Source organism: Delphinus delphis, chromosome 16, assembly GCF_949987515.2.
Source record: "Delphinus delphis chromosome 16, mDelDel1.2, whole genome shotgun sequence".
Taxonomy (NCBI): domain Eukaryota; kingdom Metazoa; phylum Chordata; class Mammalia; order Artiodactyla; family Delphinidae; genus Delphinus; species Delphinus delphis.
Genome location: NC_082698.1, coordinates 9,521,037 through 9,536,121, shown reverse-complemented (window position 1 = coordinate 9,536,121; position 15,085 = coordinate 9,521,037). Strand labels below are relative to the sequence as shown.

Here is a 15,085-nt window from a genome sequence, read left to right as displayed (position 1 = left end):
GCCAGAGACGTGAAGAAATAGGATCTTGCCCAGGCTCATTCTCCGTCTGTATTGACATTATTCGTGCTCGCCAGATGGATTTTTCTGTGATCTGACCTGGTTTCCTTTAGCCAGTGTGCTTGGGCTAATTAGCAGCGCAGGGGTCCACTGGTCTTGTTTGGAGAGTGTTGTTGCTATGGCAACTGGAGACTTCCCCGAGGCTGGAGGCAAAGATGAAGCCGCTCAAGTGTGTTTTTCTTGGGGTGTCAGAGGTGCTTCAAATTACTCGCCCTTTCTGACTGTGGCTAGGTCCCTTGGACCCTAATGGGATTTAAGAGTCTGTACCATGTATCTTATCCCTCAATTACAGGGATTTAGCAGGTTTGCTGATCTTTCTGTATGTGTCAGTAAGTAACCTGAGAATAGACTCATCAGGCACATGCTAAATGCACTGATATATGTGGAATTGCTAATTGATCTAGAGATGATGGGTGCATTCCTTGATTTATCCAGGTTTCTAGGATGTCTTGGGGACATCAGTAGGAGGGTTGGCAGTGGAGCCCATCTGAGTGGGCTTAGCCGACCTTTAGCGTTGTAGAATATGCATGCTCTGATCCAGAGCAGAGGGGGAGGAGTTCAGGTCTCATGAGGGCCATGGTTAGAAACATTGGGCATCACTGGTTTGGTGGAGAGAGGAAGTGCTCTGCTGTAGCAGCCTCTGCATCTCACAGAGTGGCCAGGTGCAGGCAGGTAGAGTCTGGAGTGTGGGGTGGGTGTGAAGAGGCAGTAAGGGAGGGAGGGAGGGGCAGCCTGGCCGTTGGAAGGCAGCACTTCCGGGAAGGAAGGCTGGGACTAAGCAGAGGGGACTGATGGGACTGTTGGGACTGATGGAGCCTCGGCTTCAGCCAAAGGTCTGGCCCAAGTGGGCGCTCAGTGCAGGTTTGACTTCACTAGGGAATGTGTGATTGCAATGCTAATTGCTTGCATTGTAATAATTTTGGATGGAATCTGTGCTTTCTTATTGTATAAACCCATGATTTTACCTCCTGGGCATGATTTGGGGTGGAGTGGCTGAGGAAGGGGAGGGAGTAAGCAGGCAGGCGTGCAGCATAGCGGGTGGTGTCTGTGTCATCAGCAGTTCCTGTGGATAACCAGAGCCCCGGGTCTACGGAGCATTTAAGTGGGCTTAAATGGCCCTGGACTGCTGTTTTTTCGAATTTCCTTGGTCTAACTTGGGTAGTTTTTTTTGTTTTGTTTTTTAATCTTTTCCCTTTTTGTTAGTCGTTCTTAGTCCTAGACGTGTATCTTAAGCAGTCCATCTTGGTTGGTCAGCTTGGGCTGCTATAATAAAAATAACTTGGGCCAGGTGGCTTACACAAAAACATTGATTTCTCACAGTTCTGGAGGCTGGAAGTCTGAGATGAGGGTGCAGGCATGGTCGGGTTCTTAGGGAGAGCAGCCCTTTTCCTCTCCAATCAGTCTCCCTCCCCATTTTTTTTAAGTTTTCCTTTTTTTCTGTAGGCAGAATTACTAGCTAACCAAGCTTGTTTTATTTTATTTATTTTTTATTTATTTTTTTGGCCATGCTGCGCAGCATGCGGGATTCTAGTTCCCTGATCAGGGATCAAACCCATGCCCCCTGCAGTGGAAGCGTGAAGTCTTAACCACTGGACCACCAGAGAAGTTCCCAAGCTTGTTTTAAATTGTGTGTAAAGTAAGCATCAACTGTCTTAAATGAGGGTCTGAGAAGTTCTTCCGGAAGTTCATCACAGAAACTAGTAATGCACGGATTTCAGTTGCATCGACCTCAAGGGCTTCCAGGTTGTATTTGCTTTCCCCCTGGTTTTTGGTCATGTTTTTAACATCACTGAGATGGTGTCAGCCTACTAAGTGAAGTGTCACTAGGTCATAAGTTTATGATTGTTGGGGTTCTAAATAAAAGCACTTCACTGTAATGCCTCCTCATTTCCCACGTGGTGCTATACTTAGGGGAAAACGTTTCTTATAAAGAGGGAAAGAAAATTAGCACCACTCAAGCAGCAATTACAGTCCTAGTCTCAGGCTTTCATACATATAATTTAATATTCCCAATACCCTGCAAAATAGATGCTTCCTCACTTTTGCCAGCTGAGGAAGCAGTGGTTCAGCATGGTCAAGCGATTGCCTCAAGGCCACACAGCAAAGGAGGGAGAAGTCAGGAGTTGAACTCCCTTCTCATTTCAAAGCCCTCTCTTGTTATTGCAGCAAATCCCTACCGGTTAAAGATCTGGACACTTGGAAGGGTCTGTGCTTTCACGTGTCATGAAAAATAAAAGTTAGCAGATGAGTTCTAGTTGTGGTTTCTCATTTTTTTCCCATGTATTTTCCTAGTGCTGAGTTTGGCTGAAGGCCATACATACCCTCAGTGCCCAGGGAAGGGGTCACTTTCCTCAAAAGATGAAGTCTAAGTTAGTGCTTATGAAGTTTTCAGCTCCACGTGGTCAGGTTCTTTGGACTCCCAGCTGCGTATGTGGCCCAAGAGGTCTGTTTTCTGACAAAGAAACAAACCCTCGGGGTGCCGAGAATGACAGGATGAACAAGTCTGAGAATCCCTGCCACCGGATGACACGCCGCACGACAGTGAGTGACAGCTTCCCGGGAGGTGCTTTCTAGAGCAAGCCTCACCAGGCCAGCCCCTGACAGTCGCCTTCCCTGCGAGACTGACACATCATTAGCTATTTTCATATAAATTCGAGAAAGTAAACCTTCTCAGTGTTTCCTGGAAATTTCATGTTGCTGCATCCCGGGAAACGATTTTGACTTTCTGGCTCTTTGTTTGACACTGATCTTAACTGTCAGCAGAGGAGAGTCAGCCCACCATGAAGCTCTAGAACTGCTCAGGAGCCGCAGCCTCAAAAGTACCCGTCCAGACCCCCCTGGCCACAGTTTTAGAAAACACTCAGTGTGTTGGAGGACGTTTCAAAACGCTTTGAGTTTTGTTTCCATTTAATTTTTCTTTTGGCCACGATTTAGATGCATTTTAGGCTGACGGCGCTGTGGGGTAAAGAAATGCTGGGAACCTGGGGAAGAGTTTTCAATTTACGCATCAGAGGTTCCACCTTAATTCAGTCGTGGGTCTGTGTTTGGAGCTCAGAATGGGATGGATGGTCAGTTCCCAGGTGGGCCCCCAAACCTCCTGAACCAAAAGGAGATGAAATCCTTCTCTAGTAGCCTTCGATGACGACGCCCAGGAACCCAAGCAGGACTTGAGGGTTTTGGAGCCAGCCAGAGCCAGGTGGGGGCACCTGGCGAGCTGGGCATGGTTGCCCCAGCAGGGGGATGGGGGTGGGTGCTGTGGGCACTGGATGGGGTGTCACCGACCCTCCTGCAGGCCCAGCCTGTGTTTAGAAGCACAGAGATGGATGTTTTGATTGTATGTCAGGGAGGGCTGCCTTTTCCCTGTGCAACCTTAGCCTTAAGGGGCTTTTGACATGCTGCTCGCAGCCTGCCTGGCCTCTGATGGTTTAGGACGAGCCCTGGCACGGGGGCTTCTCTGTGGAGCCCTCATCTGGTGGCCAAAGATGGGGCTGCAGACTCTGTAGCCGCTGTGTTTCTTTCTTCCCCCAATCCCCCCACCCCCAAAAGGTGTCCTTGGAGGTCGGGCCTAGGTTCACGAGGGGTGGGGAGGCGGGGAGCCAGGCCCTCGCATCTCCCTGGTACGGGCCTCAGCCAGCGCCAGCCTGGCCACCGGGCCTGAAGGAGGCACAAGCCGCCAGGATACTGCACACGTCTTGCACATTTCCCGCTGCAGCCTGTTTACCTGCTCTCCCAGCCATCGGGAGAGTCCACTTCCTTCCTTGGAGGGATGAGCCAGCTGGAATGAGAATACCCTCACTCCCTCTGTGGTCAGCCTGGCCGAGACCACCACGCCCCTCCCTCCTGGGGCCCCGCGCTCCCCAGCCCGCAGTGCATTTGCATTTCAAAGCCACACAATGCCGGCGGTCTGGGCGAGGCTGCGGGAAGCTGGGGGAGGCGACTTGGGTGTAGAGGGAGGGTCTTCGCCCCGTTTCCGGAGCCAGCGGTGGAGCTTTGTGAAGATCCAGGCGTCGGGGGCTGCTCGGTGATGATGACATCACCGTGTCGTACACAGGAGCCGGGCTGCCGGGGGGTTTGAGAGCAGATCCATTCGGACCCCACCGGCGCTCACGCTCACACTCGCGCGCCCCGGCAGAGCCGCGCGCGCCGTCCACACTCGCGCACACACTGAGGCGCGCGCCGGCCACCCTCGCGCGCACACTTCCGCGGCGCTCGCTCCCCGGGCTCCGGCTCGGGCCCCGATCCGCAGCTCCCCGCCGCCGCCGCCCCGGATGCCAGCAGCTGCTCCCATCTGCAGTGCAGCAGCCCCGGCCGCCGGCCGGCCCACCCCGGGCTCCCGCTGGAGGAATCGTGCCAGGACGCTGGCCCTACTCGCGGCTAGCCTGCTCGCCAGGGCGCAGCGAGGATGGGAGGGTCGCAGTCTCTGCAGCCAGTCCCAGCCAGCGACCTGAACCTGGAGGCTTCCGAGGCTATGTAAGTGCTCCGCCGGGCCGCCCTGGAGCCCCCCCCCCCGTCCCCCCAGGAGGAGAGGCTACCAGGGCTTTGTTAGTGTCCCCTCTCCTGATGCCCGGGCAGCCCGGAGCTGGGGCTGGCCCCGCCGTTCTCTCCAGGCAGCCTTGCATGGTTTTACCTGGTGGCTCCCCCTTCTAGCATTTAGTTCCTCCTCTGGAACGGGCATCTGGCAGCCCCAGGATACTGCCGGGGGCAGAAGTGACCCCCTGGAATTTTACGGTTGTTGAGCAGCCCAGTGCATGACTGGGGGCTTCTTGTGTGTCTTCAATCTGCACCCCCGGCACAGTGGTATTTCCTGCAAGGGAACAGCCGGGCCTCAACAGGGGCCTCATGGGAAGAATCCTTGAGTGTGGCAGTGCTGTGCCCATGGAGACAGACCAGTTTAGGGGCAGCCACTCACGTGGCTAGGCGGATGGAGTGGAGCATCGCTGGTATACGTTCAGTCCCGTTAGCCTAAGCGTCCGTGCACTCACTCGCTGGTGAACGCTGTTGATGACAAGGCCTCTTGCTATTATTAGTAAAGGCAGCTGAAGGGTCCTGTCGTTGGTCCATCGGTCGAGGCAGCATTTGACTTTGCATCCATCCAGGAATCCGATCGTTTCTCTAAACCGCAGAGCTCATGTGCTCAGAAGTGGCCTTTATCCTGGCTGGGTGTTTATTAGGATTGCCATTTCTGTACGGTCGTCTCCATTGCCTACCCGGGCATGCCTGGAGGACGGGGCTTATTGAATAGATCTGGCTGCCAAGCTGTATTTCAGCAGGTCAGGCTTGCGGGCCTCCACATCCCAGCCTTGCCTGCTCTCCTTTCCCAAAGAGAAGAATGTGTTTCAGAGAGGAGTATTTGGTGGGGATGCAGGGGTGGGGACGGTCCAGTGGTCACGGGAGCCACTGATGTGTAGATTACAGGGTTGCAGGGATTGGTCTGTGTGTTGTAGTAGGGATGGGGTGCCATGTGGGGCTTCCTCACTCGTCCCCGCTCCTGGGTTTCAATGAGGAGCTGGCTCAGCGCGGTGATGTAATGCTAAGCTGAGTGAGCCTCATGGTCTTCCAGGCTCTGGCTCTTCAGCAGCGAACCACGAGAAGGAGCAGGTGTGCACCGATCATTTGTCTTCCTCCCCGTAGCTCGAGAAAGCATCATCTTACAATGGAGGCGCGTCGTGTTGGAGGATTTTAAGTGCCATGAGCCTCGCGCTTTGCCTGCCCTGTTTTTCGTTCATGTGTCGTATTGTTAGATGCGTGGAGATCACGTACTACCACACAGGATTTGAGCCTAAGCCTAAAAGAACGGTTTCAGCCTATGTTTAGTTAAAGGGCAGTAACTGGCTAGTGAGCTGTCAGGGCTCAAACCTGTCTAAAAGCTTTAGAGAGACTTGGAAAAGATAATGGGACCGTATGTTTGGGAAAATACACTCCTCAGCCATTGGGAATTCAGCTTCCCCATCCCTGGCATCCCCTCCCTCTTTCCCAGTTACGTTAATAAATGACCAGGATTCTGCTGGTTGAGGGCTGAGTTGGGAGAGATTCTGTTAGGTAGAAGCCGCCTTTTTGGATCAGGTCCCCTAAGTCTACCCTATGGGAATAAGTGGTGTTTAAGTAAAACTCCAGGCCAAACAGCCACATCGTGATGGAAGCTGCTTCTCAAATATTGCATGCGTGAGCTGGTCCGTATGTGCCAGCCTGAGTCTTCTTTCCCTGGAAGTGCGACTTCTGAAATGTCTCTAAATCAAGATCTTTAAGATGGTATATTTACTCCTAAACAGAATCCCACCCTCCATCCCCTAACATTTTTGTTTTGAAAAAATGGAGAGAGTGGAAATGCTTGGGGCTGGTGCTATACCTGGCAACTCTTCTCTAAAATCGCATCTCTGCTGTCTGAATAACTGGGGCTTGTTTTTCTACTACAGATTCGCTTATTTCCAGTCTAGAGATTTTAAAAAGTATATTAAGAGAGTACCCCCTTTTTGCACAGGTTCGTGTCTTTCACAATAGTATGCGTTTCCATGCACATAAAATCACATGCACATGAATAATACGCAAGACAGCGTAGCATATGGTCCATGGCAGAAAAGACACTTCCACTGTAAGATAATGCTGTCAGGGCTGCAGGGACGGAGATGAACTTGGTGCACGCCTGCCGCGAGGTACAGCCCATGACAACTGGTATCTAAACCGAACATCTATATCTCTTTTTTTTCTGGTGGTTCCCTGTGAAAGATCAAATTAAGGGAGGCCCGTGTGTAAGAGTGAAACCAAAAGACAGAGGAAGACAGGGATGATTTGGAAATCCCTGCAGGACATTTTTTTTTTTTTTTTTTAGTTTCAGGATTTCTCTTTCTGGTTTCAGGTTGGGGTGCCTTTGGGCAACTTTTGTGGCCCCAGCTGATAGCTTCATTCTGTACAGGAGTGCAGTGGGGTAAGGAAGGAGGAGGAAGATGGCGAGTCTTGTGTCTCCCCTCTGGGGTGTAGCAGCAGACTGGAGGGTGGCACATGGGATTGGGAGGTGAGGCAGGGGGACTGAGGTTCAAGTGTTGCAGTCCCTTGCTTTTCCCGGGATGGTCCACAAACGGCAGCATCAGCTTCCCCTGGCTTGTTAGAAAGGCAGAATCTTAAGCCCCACCCCAGATTGGCTTCATCAGAATCTCCATTTTAACCAGTGGTTTGTAAATATGCCCAGATGATTTTTAGGCAGAAAAGTTGGGGAAGCCCTGAGCTAGGTGCGTCTCTCCATCCTGGTCCCTCAGAAACCATTGGCCACTTCTCTAGCTGCTGCTTTCTCGTCTGGGAAAGAAGTTCTGGTAGCGACAGTAGCCGTTGTTTCCGAATAGAAGAGGGGTAGCAGGGAGAGGAGAATTCTGCCACAGAAAACACTTACTTCTCAGCACTGACGGTTGGGAAACACAGGAAAGGGACGGGAAGTACTTGAGTAAATGTGGTCTGAGTGTATTGATTAGACCCGCTGTTTGTGCCCTTCTTCCGCTGCAGCATTAAGTACTTTGTCCTTTGTGTAGCTGGAGACCCTCATTCCGGGGGCTCCCTCAGCTTCCTGCAAATTCCCACACCCTGGCCACCGAGGGGCAGCCAGGGGCCATTAGCATCTGAGAGTGAAAGTGATTGTTCTGTGGGGAAGTTCAGCCTGCTTTGTCTGTGGCGCCACTTATGACCTGGGCTCTAAAAACATCACAAATAGGGAAACCCATGCCTGTGTAGACCCGTGAGGATCAAAATAGGAGGGCCAGGATGGATGGAGAGAAGTGATGACGGCCCTGGTGATTGATGGGACAGGGGAGGGAAGGTTAAAGACAGTGGGGAATACAAGTGCAGGGTTTATACTCAGATGACCAAGAAAAGGATGTGGCGTTTGCCAAAACAAGGAAACGGGATTGGGAGTGCGTTTGGGGGAAGGTTGATGAGTTTGGGCTGGAATTCGAGATGCAGATGGGATCAGAATTATAGCTGAGAGGGAATTCCCTGGGGGTCTAGTAGTTAGGACTCCGAGCTTCCACTGCAGGGGGCACGGGTTCGATCCCTGGTCAGGGAACTAAGATCCCGCATGCCGCGCAGCATGGCCAAAAAAATGAGAAAAAAAAAAATTTTAAAAAGGCATAGATATATATATAGAGAGAGAGCCAAGACAGTGGCCAGGACCAGAGAGGCCTTGGGCACCACCTGCACCGGGTTCAGCGGTTCCAGGACAGGGGTTGCACCTCTTCGTGCAGCTGTGTTCGCAGACGGGAAAGTAGAGTTTTGGTCTCTTCCATCCTCGTGTGGCTGGCTCCCCATCCTGTCTCTCAATCTGGGAGCTGCTTAGAGGGTCCAGTGACTCTGACCTTGCCCCACCTGCCTCTTAGGGCTTCTCAGAGGTGAGGTTCCACCTGGGTAGACTCTGAGAAGGCAAAAGCAGCAGACAGTGGCAAAAGCAGGAACGCTCTGTGCCTGAAAATGGCCAGCATGTCAACCGCTCCGAAGTCCCGAAAGGGCTGCTGGGGCTCCTGGCAGGATCTTTCTCATTGGATCTCTTTCAAAGCCTTGTTTCTTAAGGCGACCCTTGGCTAAGTCATTTAGCTTAAATGACAGCATCTTGAATGTGGGCTTCTCAGTTCCTAGAAGCAGATTTCACTTTTGGATATTATCGTTTGACAAAATGATGAGTAGTTTTTTTCCCCCTGAAACCGAATAAGCTGTAAAGTTGTCTGTAGAGTGGGAGTTGCCTGAGTCCCAAAGGTGCTATCTTAGTTCAGGTTGCTATAACAAAAATACCACAGATGGGTGGCCTAAACAACAGATATTTATTTCTCATAGTTCTGGAGGCTGGGAAGTCCAAGGTTAGTGTGTCGGCAGAGCCAGTGTGTGGTGAGGGCCCTCTTCCTGGTTTACAGACGGCTGTCTTCTTGTCCTCGCATGACAAGGCAGTGAAAGAGAGAGACGGAGAAAGAGAGAGAAAAGCAAGCTCTCAAGTATCTCTTCTTATAAGGGCACTAATGCCCTTACAAGGCTCCACCCTCATGACCTAATCACCTCCCAAAGGCCCTACCTCCTAATGCCATCACGTTGGGAGTTAGAGTTTCAGTGTACAGATTTTGGGGAGACACAAGCACTGAGTCCATAGCAGATGCTCTTCCTTGGTTATCATTTCTGAATATCTCCAGTGTGGGCTCTGTGGCCAGGTACCTGGGTCCAGAAGAATGGCCCTTCACTACCTTCTCTGTAGGGCTTATCTGCTGGCTTTCTCTAAGGTGAGCAGAAGGCAAGAACATTCCAAGACCTTCTAGGTAGCTGCCAACTGTCCAAGGGGTCATGCTACCCCCTTCTGCTGGGCACTGGGACAGGGCACCTGCTTATGGTAGGGTGAGCAGCTACGACTGGGAGGTGAAGTGACCATGGCAGGTGTTACATCCAGGTCAGTGGATTCGGGGCACTCTCCCCATCGACGCTCTGTCCTCATCTTCATGTTTCTTTCTGTCATCTACAGCCTGTTTCAGTGGCTATAGTTTTGGTTGCCTAGGAACCACTGTAGCCTGAAATATGATTGGCTGCTCTTGCCAGATGGATTGCCTGAGCTGGGGCAGCGTTCGGGTGTAGGCAAAGGATGTTGGACAATTCCATTCTCTCTCCCTAAGATTAATGATGAGGACTTAGGCATTGTAAACAGTTGTTCCATGAAAGCCAATTGTTGATGGACTCATGCTTTTGCTTCAGGTTGACGGGAGTCTGCGGGAGACTGGTTGGCCATAAAGAACTGACTTAGAACTGCTCGTGTGTATCCATTCTGCTTTGGAAGTGGTAGCTTTGGTGACACTGGTTCTGTTTATGTTTACAACTTCACTTTAGCGGTTGTTTCTAGAGAGCAGGTGGGTGGTGTTTGCTTTTGCCGAACATGGAAACAGAGCTGGATGCTGCAGTGTCAAAGCCAAGCGTGAAAAGCTCTTCTTCTTGGTCTTGTTGAGTAGACTCAGGTGTTTCCCATTATAGACATAGTCTATCATTGCTCCTATGATGAGGCAAGTACTTCCACCTCCATTTTACAGGTAAGGAGACTGAACTCACTGCATGGCTTAAATTAAGGGGTTGGCAAACTTTTTCTGTAAAGGGCCAGACAATAAACATGTTAGGCTTTGCAGGCTGTATGGTCTCTGTTGCAACAACTCTTCTGTGAGAGTGTGAAAGCAGCCACGGACAGTTAGTGAGTACATCGATGTCCCAGTTGAACTTTAGTTACAGAAACAGGCAGTGAGTTGTACTTTGCTGGTACCTGATCATACAGGGCTTGGACCTGTGTCCCCTCCTCTCATTACCTCATGGCCATTTATCAACACAAGGGTCCTCAAGTCTTCGGTCTGGGCCACCTTCTCTGTTCGAAGACATCTTATCCATGCTCATGGATTTAATACTATTATGTACCGAGAATGCCCCCATTTATATCCTTCCTTCTCGTCTGAGCACCGTACTTATCCAGCTGCTTACTTTATATCTCCTCTTGGGTCTCTCAGGGGGCGGTGAGGCCTAACTTGTCCAGAATAGAACTGATGACCTTCCTTATCTCAAAAACAAAAAAAGTGCATATGACGTAACCAAGCCTCCACGCCAGCTCCCCATCCCAGCACATGACACCTCACCGCCCAGCTGCTCTGACCAGAAACCTGGTAGTCAAGCCCTGTTTCTCCTTTTCCCTCACCTCCCTTCTTTCTAAACAGTTCCCTGTATCTGCTTCCCATTGCTTTTAGTCTAACATCCAAACCTCCTGTTGGGGCCTACAAGCACACCGGTCACCTGTCAGTTCTTTGAGCATGCAATACCCACCTGCCCCAGAGCCTTTGCACATGCTGTAAGCCGTCTAGAAGGCCTTCTGCCCCACGCTGGCGTGGCTGCCTACTTCTCCAGCTTTGATTCTCGGCAGGTTTTCCTGCCTTTACTCTCCAGTGCTGTCTGGTGGAACCTGTGACGATGGAAAGGTCCTATAATTCGTGTTGTCCCATATGGTAGCCGCTAACCACTAGTGGCTACTGAGCGCTCAAAATGTGGGTAGTACACCCAAGAAACTGAATCTTTAATTTTATTTAAATTAAAATAGCCACGTATGGTAAGCAGCTGTTGTATTGGACATTGCATCTCAGTATATCATTCTTTTGTTTGAGTTCTTTGTAAAACTCAGCACAATGTGGAGTTATTTGATTTGTCCCTTTAACTGTTACCAGAATGTGAGCAGCATGAGGGCATTCTCCTTGGTTTTCTTTTTTTTTTTCCCTGCTTTTTATTTACTTATTTATTTATTTAAATTTTATTCAAGTATAGTTGATTGACAATGTTGTGTTTAATTTCTTCTGTACAGCAAAGTGATTCAGTTATACATACCTATATTCTTTTTCATATTCTTTTCCATTACAGTCTCTCACAATTTTACTTTTTATGCCTGTGTCCCCCATACCTAGTACAGTGCCTGGCACATAGTAGGTGCTCAGTAAATCATTTGTTGAATGAATGAATGCATGAACAGATGAATGAATGTCTTACTAGCAAAAAGAATCCTAGGCACATCGGCTCCACACTGAGCTACGCCAAGGGACCCTGCAGTCGGGGACTTGATGGGGCCAGAACAGGCTCCGGTGGACCCCAGGCACTAAGGTTCTGTGGTACTTGACCCAGAGGGACAGCTGGTTCAACCCTTGGCCTGCCAGTCACCACCATGTAGCGTCACAGGATCCTGCCAGAGCCCCGGGTTAAAGGAAGCACATCCCTGCCTAAAGGCTCCCGCAGAATATCCCAGGATGCATTGCAGGCTACAGGTTACTCAGGTAACAGCTGGACACGCACCGCAGCCTCCTCCTTCCCTTCCTGGATGGCTCGCTCCTCCTCTCAGATGTCTGTTTTCTCCCAAACTTCTGTGCACCTGAGGGTGTCTCTGTCCGTCTCTCAGCTGGTCTCTTCCCCGCCTTCACTGCTGGGTAGATGAGGCAGCGGCCGCAGGCAGTGCAGAGGCTTATGAGGCTGGGGCAGGACCGTGTGAGCCGCGAATTCCCTTTGTTCTCTCATTCTTTGCCCTATAGCAAAAGAAAGCGGCTCCTAGGGCCTTCTGCACAGTGCATCCCATTTCTGTGTGATAAATTACCTGTTGGAGAGGTGGACTTCCCGCAGGTTTTGTACTTGCCAACCCTCCTTATTTAGAAGCGTTGTTTTCTCTGCGTTAGCTGCTTTCACTGTTTTCTCTGCTTTCTCCTGAAATGGAAGCAGCAGCAGCTCCTGGCTCTGGGCCGGGGATGGTGGGGTGGAGGCAGGGGTGGAGGTGGCCCTTCTGTCCAGGGTTTGCTCCAGCCCTGCTAACAGGCAGATCCAGCAGCTCTTTGTCCTTATGGGACTGACAGCTAAGGCCAACTGCTGGGCCCAGTTTGCGGTCAACATCCCAGCTTCATTTCCTTCAAGGTGTTTGTGGAGTTGCAGAGTCTGAGAATTTTAGAGCTGGAAACATCAGGATTTTAGATATCACAGGGGGCTTTTTCCTGACAGAAAGTTAGTTTTAAATCCCATGAGCACATCATTTGTGAACTATCACTCGGGCCTTTCCTGCTAGTTATTATTCAAACTGAGTCTGGTAGTCATTTTTGTTGTTGTTGTTGTTTTGGCGGTACGCGGGCCTCTCACTGTTGTGGCCTCTCCCGTTGCGGAGCACAGGCTCTGGACGCGCAGGCTCAGCGGCCATGGCTCACGGGCCCAGCCACTCCGCAGCATGTGGGATCTTCCCGGACCGGGACACGAACCCGTGTCCCCTGCATCGGCAGGCGGACTCCCAACCACTGCGCCACCAGGGAAGCCCTTGGTAGTCATTTTAATCGTTTCCCTTTAACTTTCAATTTCCTAAAAAATATATTTAGATATGTCATTTGGCAAGCTTAAACCAGAGGTGTCCTCCCAGGGCAGTGAAATAGCTTAGACTGCAGATTCTCTCCCTGCTGAGGAAATGTAGTGGATAGTTTATTTGGGGATAAAAATGACTGACAGGGCCCTTGGTCCAGGCCCTCCCTTGAGTCTTAGCCTGTGTCTTTGCCCTGAAGTGTCTTTTAATTTTCTGATTCCTTCCATCATCTCAGGGATGTTCTAGAGGTCAATTTCTAAGGGAAGTGGGGGTTTACCCTGTTTATCCGAGTGGGAGGTAGCTGAAGTTCGTCTCGGTTGAGCTTAACACTTATTAAACACTCAGCCGCTCTTTATTGATGCTGGGGGAGAAAATCACACAGAGATTTGCCAACAACCCGTCAGTGGCTGCCCGCCCAGGAGCAGCCATGCTTTCTGCAGCTCCGCCCCCTTCCCCCTACCCCGCACAAGCTCGCCTTTAATGGGGATCAGATCTGGGTCTCTGGGACTTCAGAAGCAGTCTGGATCAAAGGGGGCTCCAGCTTCTGAGAGTTACGTTTCTTTGTCAAGGCCCTGGTGGAACTTGCTAATCGTTCTTTGATCTGCTTTAAAGGGACATGCCTAAAGCAGTCTGGAAGTATTTTCCCTCCAGGAAGAAGGCGGGAGAGCCTGGCTTTACTTTAGGGAGAACATCTGCAAACACGTAGGTCTTGCGTGGAATTTCCTGGCCCGACTTTGTTCGGAGAGGATCTTGTCACTGTGTTCATTTCCTTTAATGCTCGAGGGGAGAAAGGCTGACCCTGAAGACGCTTTCCTGGAGGACAGTGCTGCTGGGGGAGTGAGGTCATCGCTCAGAACATCAGTCTCCAAGGAACTCTGCTCCTGGGGGAGAAGGAAAAGGCTGAAGTGCCCCGAGGGTGTTCGGGAGGCAGCTGCTGGGGGTGGGGGGGTGGCGCCGGGGTCAGGCTGGACCCTTTGGTATTCCAGCCTCAGTGTCTCTTCCTCGGAAGGGCTTTGCCTGTGGCCTCAGCTAGGCACCTTCGCTGGCACGTGAAAAACCAAAACTTCAAACTGATTTAAAGAAAAGAGGGAGCTGGGGAGAGAGAAATTAGGAGTTTGGGATTAACAGTTACACATTACTATATACAAAATAAACAACAAGGACCTACTGTATAGCACAGGGAACTATATTCAATATCTTGTAATAACCTGTAAGGGAAAAGAATCTGAAAAAGAATGTATATATATGTATAACTGACTGAATCACTTTGGTGTACACCTGAAACTAACACAACATTGTAAATTAACTATACTTCAATTGAAAAAATAAAAAAGGTCCAGAGCAAAGGAAAAAAAAAAAGAAAGAAAAGAGGGAAAATGTTTCCTATAACTGACAGGTGGTAATTTTCAGGATGGCTTAGAGAAAGGGATCGCCTCCTATTTTGTCCAAAAAACTGGACAAAAACCTGAAAAACCTAAAGCATCAGAGTTTGTGGCTTTTAGACTCACCTTCTTTGACCTACAGTAGGTGAGTTCCTCCTGGGGCTGCCCCTCTAACCTCTGGATGCCTCTAAGGGGCTTTCAGCAGCTGGGGTTTTGTGCAGCCTCTGGTGCTGCCTGCTGGGACCAGGCTGGGAGATGAGGAGACCGAGGAGAGGGGCGGTCCTCTGGGCCCTGGTCCTTGTTTGGCCGATGAACTGACCTTCGGCAGCTCAGCCTGTGTCTCGGGCCCTAACGGGGGTGTCATGGGAGGCGAGCCTGCTCCTGGGAAAACTCCCGGGTGTTTTGGCACCTGTAGTGAGTATGTTTAGGTCCCAGGGTCAGGCCTGGAAGCATGACCCAAGGCAAAGGGAGAAGTAAGGAGCAGGTGGAGTGTGGTCATGCATGGCTGGAAGCTTCCATCAGTGTTTGCCTCGGAGTCTCGCTGCTGGTGGCCAGGGTGCTACACAGAGGTGGGGTCAGTGGGAAGGAGTGCTGGGTAAGAATGGCGAGGTGGACTCTGGTGGGACTGGTGCCCAAGGTGCTGCCTGTGAGGATGAGGAAGCGGGACTTCAGAAGTGGAGAGGTGTTCGTTCTCGTGTCCCTCATGCCCAACTGTTCTAGTAACAGATGAGGGAAGAGCGCTGTGGACCACACGTCATGAACGCTGGCCCCGCTCCAGGGCATGGCTCTTTCC

General features: G+C 50.9%; 1 protein-coding gene across 3 annotated transcripts in view; it reads left to right on the top strand.

The window, feature by feature from the left end:
• Positions 1-15,085, top strand: part of LOC132439561 (transforming acidic coiled-coil-containing protein 2) — a 141,694-nt gene that overhangs the window by 62,136 nt on the left and 64,473 nt on the right. Inside the window, exon 1 of one of the 3 annotated variants that reach the window (XM_060033919.1) lies at positions 4,243-4,527. The exons of 1 other annotated variant lie outside the window; for it this stretch is intronic. In XM_060033919.1, the coding sequence (XP_059889902.1) occupies positions 4,460-4,527 (68 nt within the window). In that variant the 5' untranslated portion in view covers positions 4,243-4,459. Of the gene's footprint in view, positions 1-4,242; positions 4,528-15,085 lie in introns of those variants that run through there. One more of the 3 variants, XM_060033917.1, reaches the window with a different exon arrangement.